Source organism: Myxocyprinus asiaticus, chromosome 43 (assembly GCF_019703515.2).
Source record: "Myxocyprinus asiaticus isolate MX2 ecotype Aquarium Trade chromosome 43, UBuf_Myxa_2, whole genome shotgun sequence".
NCBI classification, from domain to species: Eukaryota; Metazoa; Chordata; class Actinopteri; order Cypriniformes; family Catostomidae; genus Myxocyprinus; species Myxocyprinus asiaticus.
In genome coordinates, this window is record NC_059386.1 from 26,390,742 (window position 1) to 26,411,145 (window position 20,404).

Genomic DNA, 20,404 nt, shown 5'->3' on the forward strand with positions numbered 1-20,404 from the left:
TGTTTGAAAGTCCCTCCTCCCAGGCCTCTCGCAATACATCAAGCAAGTCGCCCATACAGCAGCTCGAATGGGGAGAAGCCAGTGGAGGCTTGCGGGACCTCTCGTACTGCAAATAACAGGGGGTCGAGCCATTTATCCCAATTTCTAGCATCATCGTGCACGAACTTACGAATCATGTTTTTGAGGGTTTTATTAAATCGTTCCACCAGGCCATCCGTTTGAGGATGGTACACACTGGTGCGAATTGATTTAATATTTAACAACTCGTACAGTTCGCGTAGTGTCCGTGACATAAACGTTGTGCCCTGATCGGTGAGGATTTCTTTCGGAATCCCCACCCGGGAGATTATTTTGAAGAGTGCCTCCGCAACACTGCGTGCTGAGATGTTGCGAAGAGGCACTGCTTCCGGATATCGCGTTGCATAGTCCACTAGGACCAATACAAAGCGATGTCCGCGTGCTGACCGTTCTAATGGCCCGACGAGGTCCATTCCAATTCTCTCAAAGGGGACCTTGATCAGAGGGAGAGGGCGCAATGGCGCTTTTGGGGTGGCCGGTGGGTTAACCAGCTGGCATTCGCGGCATGCCGCACACCACCTGCGGACATTGCCGCCAATGCCCGGCCAATAGAAACGGCTATTAGACGGTTCAGTGTCTTCTTTTCTCCTAAGTGACCTGCCATGGGATTATAATGAGCCGCCTGGAATACCATTTCCCGATGGCTCCTTGGAATCAAAAGTTTGGTTGTATCCTCTTTGGTCCGAGTGTCCTGTGTCACTCTATACAACCGCTCATTTATAATTGCAAAATAGGGGTATGAAAGGGCGACGTCAGGCTGGAGTCGTTGACCATCGATGACTCTCACTTGGTCAAAGGCGTGTTTGAGGGTTTGGTCTCGCGACTGCTCCAAAGGGAAATCCCCCTCAGGGAATTCCCTGAGAAGAGGAGGGGCTGCAGCCTCTCCCCCTCTCTCATCATTATGACGTGGAGCTGTCGAGGATGGCCCCGGCTCCGCCTCCCCTGCCAGAGCATCACACATCACACATCTCCCTATTTTCGTACAGGACCCATCTGCGCAAATTCCCTTTAATAAAGCTCTAAAGTCAGGCCAATCAGTCCCCAAAATCAGTGGATGGGTGAGGCGGGAACTAACCGCGGCCTCCACTCTATGCTTTTTCCCCCGGAATTTAATCGTCAGGGTCACTACCGGATACTTGTGAATATCCCCGTGTACACATTTCACCTTCACCGTTTTAGTTGTGACCAATGCCTCGGGTTGAACCAAGCGTTGGTGGATAGTGGTTTGAATACACCCGGTGTCCACCAACGCTTGGTGAGTACCCCCCTTGACACTTACCGGTATCCGGTATGCACCGGCCCGGTCGGGGGCAGCCTGTGGGAGGTCAGAGACCTGCAGCACTGTCCCCAGCTCCATCAGAGGGCACTGATCTCCGCACCTCCGGCAGGCCGGCCCAGGTGCTACACCCGCACTTGCGTCGGCGGGCGCCCCCCCCCCTGAGGGGGAGAGCGGCGGGGCATTGGAATAGGGGAAGGTGTCGCCTCCCACACCCGGGGAACTGGTCTCCGTGGCTGAAGTCCTCCTCGTCTGCGTGGGGCAGGAACGGGACCTGGAGAGAGAGCAGAATGAGAGGGGATAGGGGAGGGGAATGAGACAGGGTGAAGAGAGAGAGAGAGGGAGGGCTCTTCCGCCCTCGGGATCGCCGCCATGTGGTCCTCCGCAAGTCGGATAGCTTCCTCCAGCGACGCCGGGCGGTGGCACTGGACCCACTCTGCCATCCTTTTTGGCAGTTGACGTATTAATTGCTCCAGTACCACCTGGTCGATGATCGCGTCGACGCCGCGGTCCCCCGCTAGCAACCATCTTCGGCAGGCGTTGCGGAGCCGCTGGGCGAAGGCAAACGGGCGGTCGGAGCTCTCCAACTTCAAGCTCCGGAAGAGTTGACGACTTTCCTCCGGAGTACGACCAACCCGTTGCAAGATGGCTCTCTTTAGATCTCCGTAGGCCAGGAGGCTCGTCGCTGGTAATTGTGGAGCCATGAGTTGGGCTTCCTAGGACAGTAGCGGTATGAGTCGGGCCGCCCACTGGTCGAGCGGCCAGCCCCAGATCTCGGCGGTGCGTTCAAAGAGATCCAGGAATGCCTCTGGGTCGTCCGCCGCCCCCATCTTTTGTAACGCAGGCGGGGGTAACGGCGTGTGGGTGTCCGGGGTCACGGCTGGGGATGCCTCCTGGCTGAGAAGGCTCCGGATCGCCAGTCGGTCCTCTGCTTGGCGCATGAGCTCCACAAACCGGCGGTCTTGATCTTGCTGGAGCTCAAGCAGGGATTGCTGGTGGCTCCGATGTAAGCCAGCGAGGGCTTGGAGGATCTCTGCCAACTGGGAGGACTCTACGGGCGACTTCCATCCATCTTCAACCAAACTTTGGTTCTGGGTTTTGGCACCAGTGTAACACTTCTCAGTGGAAGAAGGAGGCGAGAAGCAGATTTCCTGGTTCAGGTAGGCGTTTTTTTTATTTTCCTCAGTGCAGCACAAACACACTCTCAGGGCTTTATGTTGTTGGAAAACACAGTCTCAAAACATCCACAAACTAGCTTACAAAAATAAACTCTCCAATTTGTAATCATAAAAACTTCTGGCTTCATAGTCCGTGCCCAGGCTCTCTCTCTCCTCTAACTGCTGTGTGGATCTATTTATGCCGCTCTCCCCATGCTCACTGAAATTAGAGACAGGTGTTAGACATGATTTAACTCAGGTGTAAGCGCCCTTGCCGCTTTCTCTCTCTCCGGAGAGATGCTTGACCACGCCCCCACTGCCACACTCTTGCTGATACTATTTTCCATCTGTTCCACTAAGATTTTTATGATTTATCACTTGGAGAGCCTTGTAATTGTCACAATTCTGAATGCCACACCAAATTATATAGTGTCACACCATAGGATGAACCACACCACGCCACAGTTTGTCAATGCATAAGCTTGTATTATACGCATTTAACATTAAAAAAAAAACATCACACTGGCCGAGCCAGAGTCCCACGTCATGGCCGCCGCCGAGCCAGAGTCCCACGTCACAGCGACGCCTCAGCCTGCTCCATGCCACGTCACAGCGACGCCTCAGCCTGCTCCATGCCACGTCACAGCCACACCTGAGCAGTGGGACCTGGAGATGGTTCCCACCCTTATACCCACCTTTAGTTCTCCTGAGCAGGCAAGGGGAACTTTCGGCCCTCCGATCCCGCCTGGACCCTCTGAGCCCTGGACTTCGCTTTGGCCTGTCGGTCCCTCGACATTGCCTCAGCTCGGCATTCCCTCGGCTCCATTACGGTTCTTCAGCCTGTCGGCTGTGCCGGGGTCCCTCGTCCCTCTGGCTCCTCCTTGGTCTGTCGGTCACCTGGCTCCGCTTTGGCTCTACGATCCCTCAGCTCCGCCTTGCTCCTTCGAGCCTCTAGCGCTGCCTTGGTCCTCCCTGCCATCGGCTCTACCCTGGCCCTTCGTGTCTTCGGCTACTCTCCGGGCACCACGTTCCAAGGCTCCGCCCCTCGAGCCTCTCATGGCTCCACCTTCCATGGCTCCGCCCCTCGAGCCTCTCATGGCTTCACCTCCCACGGACTTTGCCCTGGTCCCATGCCCCTCGCCATTTCTCGCCACGCCATGCCCCCCCACCCGCTCCCTACAGAACTTTGAATTATGTCATGTATTACGTGTTTTGTTTATGTGTTGAGGTGTCAGGAGCCACCCCTTAGTGGGGGGGATATGTCAGGTGTATTCTGTTGATTCATGTCTTTTATTTTGAAATTCTAGTTCCTGTTTCATGTCATGTGTTCCTGTTTCCCTAGTCATGTGATTTCTGTTTTCCCTCCATGTTCATGTGTCATGTTTTCATTGGTTTGTTGTTTAATTATCTTGTTATCAATTCTGTTTGTTCATTGGTTTATGTTCTCCCGTGTCTTGTATTTAAGCCCTCATGTTTGCATTGTCTATTGGTGGAGTATTGTATGGGATGGTATGTGTTTGTCAAGTCAAGTCAGGTCCATGTTTTGTAGTCAGAGTTATTGGAGTTCACGTTCTGTAAATAAACTGCACTTGGGTTCTTCATCTTCACGTCCTCGTCATCATTGTCAGCAGTTCCAGCATACATCACAAAAAGAAGCTGTTTTAACCACTCAATGATGATTTAACCTGTTGATGCTCATTGACCCCACCCATGGGTTTGACTTTACTTTGCTTAAATTAGTTCACATTTACCATATTAATGTGCTGTTCAAAATTGTTCATAATGTTGACAAATTATACATTTTTATAGACTAGACTATATAGTATATGTGAACTAATTTAAGCAAAGTGACATCAGTTCTGGGATGGGGCGGGGGGGGGGGATGCACATCAACAGGTTTTAAAGTATATATGCAGTAGAAATTGTGTAATTTGTCATGCGTACATTCTACATTCATGGCGCTAATGTGCTTTTCGTAGCCATAATTATGCACCGATTACAATCTGTTATTGTAATTTATGATGACACTAATACTACTGCAAAGATTGATTTATAAGAGTGTTAATGAGCAAAATACAGACAAAAGAAAGATGATTAGAAAGGCATACTTTACTATAGGCAGATGAGTGAATGGCTTTCGCATGACATGTTCTTGGAAAATGTCTCTACGTGAACGATCATACAGATGTATTTAAGTTTGCACCTTAATAACTCTGCTTGCTGGTGCGTTCATGCTGACTGATCAGGTCACACCTACAGATGATGTGGACCAATGCAGTAAAAACATGTTTAACAGCCAGTACAAAGTTCTCCTGAAAATCCGCCCAGGCGAGCAGTTATGAACCACCTAAACGAACTCAAAAACACATTAGTTTTGGCCAGATTTTGTTCTAAATTGCTACACACCTGTTCGTTATTTCGAGCAAAAACATATCCTTGGAGGGGCCTGGGTTGATCTACCCTGGCGAGCAATGACGCTGAGCACCACCAATGGAGTCCTGAGTTTGAGTCCAGGGTGTGCTGAGTGACTCCAGCCAGGCCTCCTAAGCAAACAAATTGGCCTGGTTGATAGGGAGGGTAGAGTCACATGGGTTAGCCTCCTCGATGGGTGCATGGTAAGTTGTGTGTGAATATCGCGGGGAATAGTGTGAACCTCCACACAAGCTAAGTCTAGTGGGAACATGCCCAACAAGCCATGTGATAAGATGTGTGGGCTGACTGTCTCAGAAGCGGAGGCAACTGAGATTTGTCCTCCGCCTCCCAGATTGAGGTGAGCAACTGCGCTACCATAAGGACGTAATAATCATTGGGAATTAGGCATGCCAAATTGGGGAGAAAGGGGGCTAAATATAGTTGTCAAATTCTCCATTATTTACAATTGTTTTGCAAGATCACCATCGCTGCCGGTAACACCGCCCCTTCCGCTATGTACAGCAAGCCGCGTGTGCTGAGTGCACGAAATGTCCAACATTCAACACTCCGTTTTGAATGTTGAAAAAGTGCATCATCCGGATACTCGTAGTACACTTCTTTTTGTTGCATTTTCAGTGTAAACATACTACTCGCACTACTTACACTTCAAAATGACGTAAAATAGTGCAGAAGTGTGCGGTTTGGGATGCACCTATATACTGCGTTCCAAATGGAATAAATGATGCCTTCACAGTGCACTTCGAAAATGAAAACTATAATGATGGCAACAACACAGTAGAATCGTTACAATACAATTTTCATTAAAAAGTGAGTGTAGAATGACTGTTTTATTACTTTTATTATCTTTCAGCCCTCTGACAGTGGAAGGAAGTCTATGAGGGGCATAGGGATTATCATTTCTGAGTAGAACACACCCATTTACAGGGCAGACAAAGCAGTGAAAACATCTTTTAAAATAATACAGACATTGGCTTTACTCACCCAAAGAGATGCGCTAAGGTGCGGTTACACACACCGGCTGCACAATGCGATAAGGTGGAAAGTTTCACGCAGTACGGGACACTTGAGAATTTTGAGCGCTTCAATTAAGGATGGGAGTCCTCTTCAAGAGTCTCGCTGTCAGACTCTTTTTTTGCTTCAATACAGAACACAAAGCCTTCAATAGTTAGGTAGGCATCCTGTATGGGATAAAATACAGGCATATGGGCAAAAATAGGACAGCTGTAAACCTTAGCATCAATAAATATTTGGATGCCCTCATGAAAAACATCCATAAACTCTCACATATGGTGAACAAATGCAACTTTGCATCATTACTATTACAATTAATGTGGTTGTGCTAGCAAAAACGACTGCAGTCTGAATAGAAAACAAATCAAATTTGTCCACATATAACCTGCAGTTTGAACAGTCAGTCTAAAAAAATCGTATTTGGAAGAAAATAAAAAATCCAATTTTCCTGCAGTGTGAACAAAGCAGTGTAAATTGGGCTAAACACGGTGCATGCATGAAGAGTTCCACGCATGCAACAAATGTCCATTAACTATAAACATTTTTATCCTAAGTAATAGGAAGGAATATAACATTATGCATGCCCAGCATGCTGAATTACAAAGTTTTTTTCTCCGTGCGGCAGTGTGCTTGATAAATTAATTATTCAAGAGTTCAATCTGCAGTTGTGTCTCGTAAAATCCAACAAATAATTCCTCTGGGTCCAGATCTCCTGCCGGAACCGTGATTTCTAAGTGAGATTCACCAATCAGAGAAGTTCCCAATTACTAATCGCTATTAGAATCAGAATCAGCTTTATTACCAAGTATGCTTACACATACAAGGAATTTGTCTTGGTGACTGGAGCTTCCAGTGTACAACAATACAAAAACAATACAAAAACAGCAGCAAGACATAGATAATAATAAAAAATAAAAAATAATTATACACATACGTACAGACACACACATACACATGGGTAGTGCAAATCTAATACAGTCTGTTATGTACAGTGCAAATACAAATCTGTTATGTACAGTGCAAAAGTTTTTTTTTGTTTTGTTTTTTTTTCAGAGGAATGAAATGGCAGAAGAGGTTGGATGTGTTGGATAAATATAAAAAAGACTAAACTGTGTGTTGCACATAGTTATTGCTCAGTGGGGCAATTTAACTGTTTATGAGATGGTTAGCCTGAAGGAAAAAACTGTTCCTGTGCCTGACGGTTCTGGTGCTCAGAGCTCTGAAGTGTCAGCCAGAAGGCAACAGTTCAAAAAGGAAGTGGGCAGGGTGAGTGGGGTCCAGAGTGATTTTTCCAGCCTTTTTCCTCACTCTGGAAGTGTATAGTTCTTGAAGGGGGGGCAGGGGGCAACCAATAATCCTCTCAGCCATCCGAACTGTCCTTTGTAGTCTTCTGATGTCTGATTTCGTAGCTGAACCAAACCAGACAGTTACTGAAGTACAGAAGACAGACTCAATGACTGCTGAGTAAAACTGTATCAGCAGCGCCTGTGGCAGGTTGAATTTCCTCAGCTGGCGAAGGAAGTACAACCTCTGCTGGGCCTTTTTCACAATGGAGTCAATGTGGGTCTCCCACTTCAGGTTCTGTGAGATGGTAGTGCCCAGGAACCTGAATGACTCCACTGCTGCCACAGTGCTGTTTACAATGGTGAGGGGGGTCAGTGTTGGGGTGTTCCTCCTAAAGTCCACAGTGATCTCCACCGTTTTGAGCATGTTCAGCTCCAGGTTGTTTTGACTGCACCAGACAGCCAGCTGTTCAACCTCCCTTCTGTATGCAGACTCATCGTCAACTCGGATGAGGCTGATGACAGTGGTGTCGTCTGCAAACTTCGGGAGCTTGACAGAGGGGTCCTTGGTGATGCAGTCATTGGTGTAGAGGGAGAAGAGTAGTGGGGAGAGCACACATCCCTGGGGGGCACCAGTGCTGATTGTACAGGTGCTAGAAGTGAGTTTCCCCTGTCTCACAAGCTGCTGCCTGTCTGTCAGAAAGCTGGTAATCCACTGACAGATAGACATGGGAACAGAGAGTTGGTGTAATTTATTCTGGAGTGTAGCTGGGATGATGGTGTTGAAAGCCGAACTGAAGTCCACAAAAAGGATCCTTGGATATGTCCCTGGTCTGTCCAGATGTTGCAGGATATGATGCAATCTTATGTTGACTGCATCATCCACAGACCTGTTTGCTCTAAGCAAATTGAAGGGGTTCTAGAAAGGGTCCAGTGATGTTCTTCAGGTGGGCCAACACCAGTCTCTCAAATGATTTCATGACCACAGACGTCAGGGCGACAGGTCTGTAGTCATTAAGTCCTGTGATTTTTGGTTTCTTTAGGACAGGAATAATGATTGAGCGTTTGAAGCAGCATGGGACTTCACACTGCTCCTCTGATCTATTGAAGATCTCTGTGAAGATGGGGGCCAGCTGGTTAGCACAGGATTGAAGACATGCAGGTGAAACACCATCCGGGCCCTGTGCTTTCCTTATCCTTTGTTTTTGAAAGATGTGGCACACTTCATTTTCAGAGATCTTAAGTGCAGGTTGAGTAGCAGGAGGGGGGAGGAGGGGGGTTGCAGGAGGTGTTGGTGTTTGTGTGAAGTGAAGGTCAGAGTGGGTGTGGGGTGTGAGATTGGGCCTTTCAAATCTGCAGTAGAACACATTCAGGTTGTCAGCCAGTTGTTGGTTCCCTAGAGGGTTGGGGGTAAGAGTCCTGTAATTTGTGAGTTGTTTCAGGCCACTCCACGCTGATGCAAGGTCGTTAGCTGAAAACTTGTTTTTCAGCTTCTCAGAGTATCTTCTTTTAGCCACTCTGATTTCCTTATTCAGTGTGTTCCTGGCCTGATTGTACAAGACTTTATCCCCACCCCTGTAAGCATCCTCTTTGGCCTGACGAAGCTGCCTGAGCTCTGCTGTAGACCACGGTTTGTCATTGTTGAACTTTAAATAAGTCCTAGTAGGAATGCACATATCCTCACAGAAACTGATATATGAAGTAACAGTATCTGTGAGCTCATCCAGGTCTGTGGCTGCAGCCTCAAAAACACTCCAATCTGTGCAATTGAAGCAGGCTTGTAGTTCCCGCTCTGCTTCATTGGTCCATCTCTTTACAGTCCTTACTACTGGCTTGGTTGATTTTAATTTCTGCCTGTAGGTTGGAAGAAGATGAACCAGAGAGTGATCAGAGAGTCCCAAAGCTGCTCTAGGGACAGAGCGATATGCATCATTTATTGTTGTGTAACAATGATCCAGTATGTTCCTGTCTCTGGTGGGGCATGTGATGTGCTGTCTGTATTTGGGCAGTTCACATGTGAGATTTGCTTTGTTAAAATCCCCAAGAATAATAATAACTGAGTCCGGGTATTGTTGTTCCATGTCTGTGATTTGATCAGCCAGCTGTTGCAGTGCTGTGTTCACACACACGTTTGGCGATATACACACTCACCAAAATAAACGAGGAAACCTCCCGCGGTGAGTAGAAAGGCTTACAGTTGATAAAGAGCGCTTCCAAATTAGGACAGCACATCCTCTTTAACATTGTTACATCTGTACACCAACTTTCATTGATATAAAAGCATGTTACACCGCCTCTCGTTTTCCCCGTTAACTCTGTGATGCGATCCGCTCTGAACAGCTGAAAGCCTGGCAGATGTAACGCTGTCCGGAATGGCTTCACTCAGCCAGGTTTCTGTGAAGCACAAGGCAGCAGTGGTTGAAAAGTCCTTGTTTGTGCGGGTGAGGAGATGTAGTTCATTCGTTTTGTTAGGAAGAGAGTGGAGATTCGCTAAGTGAATACTCCGCAGCGCTCTTCGAAATCCGTGCAGACAGAGTTTGACCAGTGCACCGGCTCGTCTCCCTCGCCTGCGTCTCTTGAACAGCAGAGCTGCACCTCCAACTAAAATGTCTAGCAAAACGTATGAATATTCGAAAACCGGGAAAAGATTGTCTGGTATATGCTGTCGAATGTTCAGCAGTTCGTCTCTGTTAAAACTGACTGGAAAAAGGTTACTAAACACAGGACAAACAAACAAAAACAACAAAAGAACTGAGGAGCTCCACACCGAGGCAGCCATCTACGGCGCCATCATGATGAACATCAATTTTATTTGATTTTTGAAAATTATTTGCTTCAAATCAAATGTTTAATGTCATTAATTAATAATAGAGCTTTCTGGTTTGGGTCAAGACTGAGAAATATTTATTAAATATATATATTTTTAAAATGCCTTTAGAGAAAATTAATGGGGAATATCTTGTGCTATTCCGTGGGTGCTCAGCCATTCCCGGATCACACCTGTGCTTGTGTCTGCCACATCTGTCTTCCTTCTCATCACACACACACACACACAACCACACACATGCAGCCTGTCTTGTTCCCAGAAGGGAATGTGTGAGGACTCTGGGGAGTGTGCCCAGAGCCACTTAGCCCACACTTGACCTTCTGATGTCACTCTCTCTCTCTCACACACACGTACACACACACACACACACACACACACACACACACTCATAGGAATCTCTCTCTTCTCCTGTCTTGTTATACATTTTTCTCCAGTGTTTTTTCCTTGTACTTCTGTCGTAACACTCTGCCACTTTCCACTAAGTGCATTAAGGAGAGAAAATGAAATAGAGAAGAACAGACTTTTAAATAGTTCTTTAAAGACAACATGAAACAGCATTAACAACCCTTTTAACTTCCGTATTGTGAGGTATTTCTTTGTAAAACGCGATATTCAGTGGGAAATAATTGGACAATACTAGATTTAATCCATCTGCATGTGATTGGATGGATTAAAACATGTTAGGGTGTGATATTATAGGTTAATATGATTTTGCCCCACCCTCACGGTCTTGATTACATCAGTAGAAAAGCAGTTTCAGAGGCAGAGAAAGTTACATTTTCTAATGAAAAACTTGGACGATGATAAAAAGGGTGGAAAAAAAAATTCTTCAGAAAAAGTACAAATGTAGTCTTTAATGCTGTATTTGGTGATGATACATTTTTATTTTCAGGGTTTTTTGTTTGTTTTGTTTTAAAAAAATAAATAAAATTGTATTCTTTCATTCTTTTGTTCTTTCTTTTTTTTTCCTCCCCGTGCACATGTTAGATGTCTGAATTGTGTCACTGTCTGGGAGTAGGCAGGCCGACAGGTTGCATCTCCAGCTGTGTGTGTATGTGTGTGCATATATGATTGATGTTGCTATGAAGATTGCAGCACATGGTCATTTTCTCACATGTTCATGGGCGAGGAGGGAGGCGGGGGGCTACAGACTGTACATACTCCAGCTGTTCAGAGGAGTGTAGGGGAGGGCGGAAGAGGGATGGGCACATAAGCATTACAGTCAAGAGGTGAAGTGTGGAGAAACAGAAACATACAGCTGAAGTTTCCAGCAGAAAGGAGCGCCTCAGAAACAGACTCTTCTAGTATACTGACAGTATAAATCTGTAAACTATGCTATGGTTTTAGGATCTTACACATAACCTGAGTTGCCTGCCGATGCCTAGAGGTAACAGAACTCTACAGCATCTTAAATTTACTCAGAAACTCTGAAGATTCCTACATTGCACAAATGTATTATTGTTTTGTTAATATGTATGAATTTATAAAGACCGATCTTTAAAAATGTCACAATGAGCTAACATTATGATGTAATTTGTCTTTTAGTTATTTATGTGTTGTTTTCTGTTTGATTTAAATATTTCATTTGCTTTTACAGTTTTTAAGGGAAAACATTTCTTAGATGTTAGTCTTTCATAGTTTAGGATACGTTCTAAGTTTTTTCATTTAAGGGGATAGTTCACACAGTTATGGAAATTCTGTAGTCATATACTCATACTCATGTTGTTCCAAACTTGTATGACTTTATTTCTTCTGTGGAACACAAAAGGAAAATTAAGGCATACTATTAATGACTGACAGCCTCCGTCACCATTCACTTTTATTGTATGGAATAAGAGCAGTGCCAACATTCTAAAAAATTTCTCCTTCAGTGTTCCATCGAATAAAGTCATATGGGTTTGGAACAATATGAGGATGTGTAAATACAACAAAATCAAAACATTTTTGGGTGAACTATCCCTTTTTCTTCATTGTTTGTTCTTAAATTACTGGGGTCTTTTTCTTGGGACAGTGGGAGACTTGAGCAAAATTCTCCATTCGCTGTCTCGGAAAAAAGAATCAACATATTCTTAGTATAATATATTGAGATTTCAATAGCTACCCATTTTATTTCATCTGGTTAAGTTTGAATATGCTGAACATGGTCCATACTGCAGGAATATTAGAGTCATGTTTAGTTAAACAAGAAACTTCATTATTATCCCAGTGGATGGTTGTCAAATCACTTTAGCATGTGTGGGAAAATGGCAGTGGTCCAGATTTATTGGAGTGTGTGTGTGTGTGTGTGTGTGTGTGTGTTTGTCTGTATTAACTCTGTATGCTCTGATGAGCAATTCTGCAGTTCTGTCTGGAGAGATCCCATGGGAGAGATGTGCTTTTGGATGTGTGTGTGATGTAGGAGTTGGTTGTGTGCGCTGAGATGAAGAGTAGACTTCCAGAATAGAAGTAATGCAGTAATGTTGGTGTTTTACAAAGTTTGAATGACAAGGTGGTCTTATCTGAGAGACAAACTTGCACTGTAAAAAAATGCACATGCATAAAAACAAAAACAAGAACAAATCATTTTCTGAATTGAACTATTGGTAGCTTTGAAGGTGCACTCATAAAATAACAATTTTCCTCATTAAAAATTAAATAAATGAGTCATACTTTTAGAAAATAATTATGATTAAAACATTGTACGTTAACATGAAATGAAGACTAGTCATATTGGTAGCCTAAAAAGCTATTTTATTTCACATGGAGAGTGCCGCCTCATGGGGACCGACATGTTGAGATAACATGACCTGCCAAATACTACTTTTGGTAGACCCCTTTATTGGACAATTTGGTTCACAAAATAAATAAATTATGGCCAACTGCGATTAGTTAATTTCTGTAATGGCTATGGTAACTTAAAATTGTTTCATTTTGCTAGGTGTCAGTATTGTCCAAGACGCCAGATCTACCAGCACAACATGACTGAGTGCACCTTTAAATTGAGTTTCCAAACTAGCCATTTGCGTTAATACTGTTTCTTTACATGTAACTGTTCACAAAGTACATTTTATGTGTGTGTTATGTGCATACATTTGGTGTGTTTACTGCGGATTGATTGAACATTTGTATTATGAATCCATGAAGGGTTGTTTGTTAGTCTGAGAGTAATGTAAAGTGGTTTTCCAAATGGCATCAGTCTAGACTAATGTCTACACCGTTTAAGTATTGTGTCTCTGAGCCTAAGCACACACAGAACTGCTCTGTGTTAATACATGACCTAATTGGATTTATCTTGAACATTTTGAATTCAGATCCAGCGTTGTTTGTATGTGTGGCCATAACACTGGCAGTTGCATTCTAGATAACATAACAGAGATGAACGGTTCAACGGTATCACAAAGATTGAGATTATACATACTGACACACTGCATGGTCTTAAAATGTGTGACTTTGAGCATTTGTGTTGAAGCTGTAGCTTTGTGGTTAGCTCAATGCTCCAAAACAGCGATTTCAAATCCAGCTTGCAACATTTCCAGATGCTGCAGTGGGGTCCCCTGTTAAAGACCCCTGATCTACACTATCAATTTCGATAGAATTGAAAAAATAAAATAACTAAATAAAATATTTGGTCAGTTTACGTTTGTCTCTCCAATTCCCATTTTATTTGCTTTTATCACAGACACATTAACATTGTTCCTGTAGTTTCTCTTTTACTACTTTGGGGGAAAAAATGGACAGGAAGTGCTCTAATTCTTGGCTCCGAGTCACCCTCTGTGACGGACACAACACTGGCTTTGACTTCAAGAGCTGAGGGCTGGAAAAAAACCCTGAAGGAGCAACAGAATTTTGTATTTATTTATTTTTTTTGAAAGAAAGAAAAGACCTAAGAGAGTCATTTGTGAGCCAAGGTAACATTTAAGGACACTGGACCTGTGTTCTTGTATAATCAGAGGTCTTGCCTGCTCAGTCAAAACAAGACTGCCTTTGATTGTGTCCTGCACCCCGTGGCATACAGGCTTCGCATGGCATCCAGGCATGCTGTGCTCTCTCATGGCGCGCTGCCTGTTGTCACGTTGAGGTGAGCAGGAATGCCGTGGTGGGTCACGAGGGGCTACATGTCCTGGCAGCTGGGATTAGATGCCATAGCATCGTGCCACTATGAAGCGGTGATTGCTGTGTGTGGCATTTTGTGCATTTGAACGAGGTTGATCACACCCCCTTGTGTTGGCCCCATGTGTGTGTTCGTGTAATTCTCCTTGTACAGATAAATGTACACTAAACACAAGTGATGGGTAGAAATTAGTAGAAAAGTAGAAAATACCCTAATTTATATAACTGTTGGAAAGTCAGTGACAGTTGAAAATATAGCTACAAACAGGAGAATTTAATTAAATATTTTGCTACAAAAACAGACAACGCAGATACTTCTGTGCAGAGACTGTGCATAAAATGTTTGGGTTTTTTTGCATTTGCATTTGCATTTGCATTTGGACAAGGTCGATCACAACCCCTTGTGTTGGCCCCACGTCATGTGTAATTTTTATCGCCTTGAACAGCTAAACCAGAACAGATAAATGTACACAATGGATAGTAATTCAAATATATTATGCTCATTTATATAACCGTGAAAATGTCTAAAATATTCAAAGGCATAGTGATAAACAGGAGCATTAATTTAGCTAAATATTTAGCTACAAAAACAGAAGATACAGGGACTTGAATCAGTCAATCATTTATTAGATGCCATAGCATCACTTAACATGACACATCCGAATGAACCGATTCACTAAAATGTTTTGTACTGTCAGTACTTCATAAAAGGTAAAGACATTTTAGGAGAGCGTGTTTGATCATTTCCTTAACTTGCTCTATACTAAGTCACGGCCGCAATACTGCGTGGTAAAAGTTGCTTGTTGGAAATCTGCTTGTTACTGTTAAAGCTAACAGTTTCAAAAGCAGTGGAGCTACTCTTAAGTTTGTAACATCACTGCTTTTAGTTACTCCCCAACTTTGTAAAACACACTTTTTAGGCTTTTTGTGCATTTGGATGAAGTCGATCACACCCCCTAGTGTTGGCCCCATTTGTGTGTTTGTGTGTCACTTTTTATTGCCACCTTTCGACGCTTCATTGTGTAACCTCGTACTGCTGTTTCACTGACTCCTGTAGTGCATGTGGCTTTGCTTCAGGTTTGTGTAGAGGTTGATTGTTTTGGGCACCTTTTGTGTTGGTTTGGTCTTTTCGTTGGTGGCAGGTTGGACATTAGATATTAGTGGCATGTGTTCATTAAAGTTGTGGCTTAAAAAACAGCAGTTCTTTATTCCCATGCCTTTGAGGGCCAGTGACTCAGGCCTACCCAGAATCCCCTCTGTGCTTTAGAAGATCCCAGAGTTTCTTTAATGTTTTGCAAAACAAGCTCAGTGGTAGGACTTCACTTGAGGGTTTCATAGAGATGCAGGATCTATTGTCAATTACGAAAGTGAAGGAGATGTTGAGTTTAACCAATACCGAATCATTTTTCACCTGTAAACTCTGTATGTATGTATGTATGTGTGTATGTATAGCACTCTGCATATGTTTGTAATGTTTAAAGTCAATGTTTCAATGGCGAATCAATTTATTATATTTTGAAAAAAGTTTACAAAGACAAACATTTTCTTTCTTTGTTATAACATGCACTAATAAATCTTACACAATATGACTAGAAACATGGATTAATAAAACAATCAGTTTTGATTGTATGTTGATTTAATATAAGTTCATCACTCCGTTATGACTGTATTCAGTAACATTGATGTAATTTTTGACCCTGCTGTAGTAGATGTTTAAAAACATCACAAATCATCATAATTACTTGTGTAATATGTTTAATTGTGTTAATGTGAGCAAACAAACAAACCATTAAAACAGAATAGACATCCACAGTGGTGACATGGGGACTTTACCAGTATGTGACCGCATCCTTGACAGCACCCGCTGAGCGTTTGATTTGATAGCAGTGTTTGCACTCTGTAAAAGGGCCCCATCATGTCTTTCTCAAATTGCTTCCATGTGTGATTGTAATTCCAAACACTTTACATGTTAAACAGGAATTAAACACACCCATGAAAACATCAAATAATTGACCTTATTCATAGCAGCGCCATCTTTGATTTTTGTCAGGAATGACAACGAGGCTGTACAGTCTCAGCAATTGGTTGTACAGTTGTTTAACCCTCCTATCGCATTCAAAATCTGCATACACCTTTTGCAATCGCAGGTCAGTTTGGCGTTTGTGGCATTTTAAGCTTATAAAACATTCATAATCCAATTGTTTTCATCAAAAATCTTATTTTAGCTCATTTTTAACTTCTTAGCTGTTCATTCATGTAAAAATATCTATATTTTGGCATGTTAACTAAAAAATATAAATGTTATGTTTGATGTCATTTTTTTTTTAGTAACAAAATGTATAAATGTTTTTAGATTTCAAAATATACATTAACTACAGCTAAACCAGTGTGATACATGTGAAGATATATATTTTTTATCAAGGTTTAAAATAAATTTCATTTGAATATATCATTGCATTAAATTTATATAAATATTAAAAGTGAGAATTTCTAGTAATTCTCCTATTAACTTCCATATTAATTAATTACTTATTACTAGTGGTCAACCGATATGGGTTTTTTAATGGCCGATGCCGATATCCATAGAGCAGAGTGGCCGATAGGCCCATACAATGCCGATATCACACAATTTAATATAGTAAATAACAAACATAAAATTACTCAAATAAAATATATATAAACTCTTATTTAGCACTATATTTACTCAATTTCACACAAAACTACAAAAATTAATATTGTATTTTAAATGGTAGATAGAAGTTTCTTCAGATTTCTGTTTAGTCATCAAATTTTAGTAATGTATTTGCACATGAAGAAATTGTTAATATATCAGGAAGAAGGAAATAAAAGTACACACAGTAGTCCAGCAACCATCAAGTCAAGTCATTTTTATTTGTACAGCGCTTTTCACAACACGCATCGTTTCAAACAGCTTTACAGGAAATCATGCATTAACAAAAAATAAAATAAAATACAAAAAATGTCTTACAGTGATCATTGTGTAGTTTGATTAAATATGATTGTAAAATGTGTATAGAAATTAAATAATTAAATAATAATTTTATTTAGAACCCCAGTGAGCAAGCTGAAGGCGAGGAACACAAAACTCTATAAGATGTTGGTTAATAGAGAAAAATAACCTTGGGAGAAACCAGGATAACTGTGGGGGCCAGTTCCCCTCTGGCTAAACAACATGAATAAAATGCCAATATTAGTTATTTGTGTGCAGTGCAAGTCATGTTTTTAAATTTGTAAATTAAGTAGGGGTTAATGTCCAGTGTTTTAAAAATAAAAATAAAACTTTAAGATTAATGACTAATGTCATTGAAGTCCATCCTGGATTAACTGCAGAAGTTCACATAGATTCATTGTCCTTTGTTAGTTGGATGCAGGCTTTGTTAGTTGGCTGATGAGGGGTTTTGTTGGCAATTAAATGATAGTCTATGTATTCCATTTCAAGAGTGTAGTCCATCATTAGACAAAGGTGAGATAAATGATGAGGTGCATCGCAGTGCAAACTGCAGGGCATTTCGGTGAGGTTCGGTGGGGTCCAAGGTTCCTAAATCCGAGGTTCAGGCAGTGGCATGTGAAGTATCCGATGTCTTGGAGTTGGCATCAGTTCATCCTCTGAAGTAAAAAAAAAAAACTGAAGTGATGTCTGGCTAGCACCGGCTGTAGTTTGTCATCATCTCTCAGTGACACTTAGCAGTGGAGTCCGACACCAAACAGGAACGGTGCTGGATCTGGCAGGCTCTGGTAACCTCGGGAGACATGGAAACAAATAGAATAATATTAGCGTAGATGCCATTCAATTTTATGCAGAGTTATAGATCATGATGGATGTTTCTGGTTCCGGCAGACCTAACTAAAGCAGCCTAATTGTGAGTTGATGGATGAATTAGGTGTATGCTGGGTTGGGAGGGTTACTTTTGAAATGTATTCCACTACAAATTACAGAATACATGCTGTAAAATGTAATTTGTAACATATTCTGTTAGATTACTCAAGGTCAGTAACGTATTCTAAATACTTTGGATTACTTTTTCAGCACTGGTAGATTTTTTCACTTGTTTTGACTTTAAAAACTCTGCCAGTACAGTAAGACAAAATACATGTTAAAAATACATTCTCTGAAAAACCTAAATATCTTAAGCAGTGTTGTTTCTAAAACAAGTTAAATCAAATTGATCTTGTTTTAAGGATTTTTAGATATTTTTACACGAAAACAATACAAAAATTATCAAGAATAAGATTTTTGCCCTAATATCAAAGGTCTTACTAGAAAAAAGAAATTATGATCCAACGTGAATTTTCTTGATAAAAAAATATGATCATGCCTGATAACGTGCATGTAAAATGGCTAGAAATAGCATTTTAGCTTAGTGTAAAGCTGACAATTTACACAAGGTTTATTTCTATTTCTTCTGCTCCAAACTCACTTCAAATTTACTTCTCTGTCTGCTCGTATGAATGTAACACATCATAAGAAAGTGTTTCACTGCTGTTCAAATGCACTTTGGATCGCATCATTTATATGGATAAATGTTTTCCATCTGAAAGGACTAAATATTAAATGAAACAAATGACAATAAAATGCAAAGTAATCTCTTCAGTAATCAAAATACTTTTTGAATGTGACTGTATTCTAATTACCAATGATTTCAATTGTAACTGTAGTGGAATACAGTTACTTATATTTTGTATTTTAAATACGTATTCCCGTTACATGTATTCCATTACTCCCCAAGTAGACTTTAGTGTAGACTTAAACTGAGTGAGTGTGTCTACATCCCGGACACTGTTAGGAGATTGAGGCTCACGCTGGATCCGCAGGTGCGCGTGAGTGCAACTTCAAGGCTGCGTCCGAAACCAGGAAAATGCTGCCTCCGGAGGCTGTATACAGAGGTAGGATGAAAATAAGGTGTTTTTCAAACTGTTCAGAGATCAGTTTCCTTAAGAGTTCCATTCATTCAAACAGCTATCAGTTAAGCCATTAATTGATTAGGCAGCAAGGTAGCAAGTCAGCTGCCTACGTTTTCGGATGTGTGCTATAAGTGAATGTCTTATTCACTATGCACTTTATGTACAATTGGTTTGATTCAATATTTTTTGAGTAAATGCGATTGCTAATGTGGACATGCCAACTATGGAATAGTCTCCCTAACAGTTTAAACAGCCTAGATCGCCTGCTTGGAGTAACATGGAGTGACCGTCATGATTTGTGAATCAGAGGAACTTTTGATCCTGAAGTTTTTTGATTCTGGCTGATGGAATACGTGCTTCAGAGGAAGATATTAGATGAGCGCTCGATGGGAAGAAAACGCTGGATTTTCGTGAGGTTCGTGAATGACATCTGTTTAAACGAGATATCTGCATATTTGTAAATGGTATATAATAGAAGTTTTATTGATATTTGCCTTTTATTATTAGAAAAGAAAGTTCAAGTTGACAGGGAACTGTAGAGGAGTGACTGTTAGAATGCGTGGTTTAGAGGTAAATAAATTAGCGCTCCACAGGACGCTGGATCTGCTGAAGTTGTGTGAGGTTGGGTTATTACATTTGTATTACATTTAAACACGATATGCACATATTTGCAGATGATATATGATATTAGTTTTAGTGATATTTGCCTTTATATCATTAGACAAGACAGGAATCGGGAACGCAAAAGATGGTTATATCTCTTAAATAATTTCTTCTAAAAATCTGAAAAATTTTAATTATGTTCATTTTGGCAGTCTTGACAAAGTCACAAAGTTTGGTTCCAGTACAAAGCATGTGGTATTTAAAAATTATGATTTACGAGGACCTGGGTAGCTCAGCGAGTAAAGACGCTGACTACCACCCCTGGAGTTCACAAGTTCGAATTCCAGCCAGGTCTCCTAAGCAACCAAATTGGCCCGGTTGCTAGGGAGGGTAGAGTCATATGGGGTAACCTCCTCGTGGTTGCTATAATGTGGTTCGCTCTCGGTGGGGTGCGTGGTGTGTTGTGCGTGGATGCCGCGGTGGATGGTATGAAGCTGGAGGCTATGTCTCCACGGTAACGCGCTCAACAAGCCACGTGAAAGGCAACTGAGATTCGTTCTCTGCCACCTGGATTGAGGCGAGTCACTACGCCACCACGAGGACTTGATGTGCATTGGGAATTGGGCATTCCAAATTGTGGAGAAAATGGGGTGAAGGAAAAAAAAAATGTGATTTACCACTACCGGGTCAAAAAATACCTGAATGCAATAGGAGGATTAAAGTG

At 42.1% G+C, this 20,404-nt stretch overlaps 1 protein-coding gene across 5 annotated transcripts in view; it reads left to right on the forward strand.

Moving 5' to 3' along the window:
- The window catches only part of LOC127433691 (stAR-related lipid transfer protein 13-like), a 68,183-nt gene that overhangs the window by 14,241 nt on the left and 33,538 nt on the right, over window positions 1-20,404 (forward strand). Inside the window, exon 1 of one of the 5 annotated variants that reach the window (XM_051685791.1) lies at window positions 11,335-11,452. The exons of the other annotated variants lie outside the window; for them this stretch is intronic. Within the exon in view, the coding sequence (XP_051541751.1) occupies window positions 11,443-11,452 (10 nt within the window). The 5' untranslated portion in view covers window positions 11,335-11,442. Of the gene's footprint in view, window positions 1-11,334; window positions 11,453-20,404 lie in introns of those variants that run through there. 5 annotated transcript variants of the gene reach the window in all.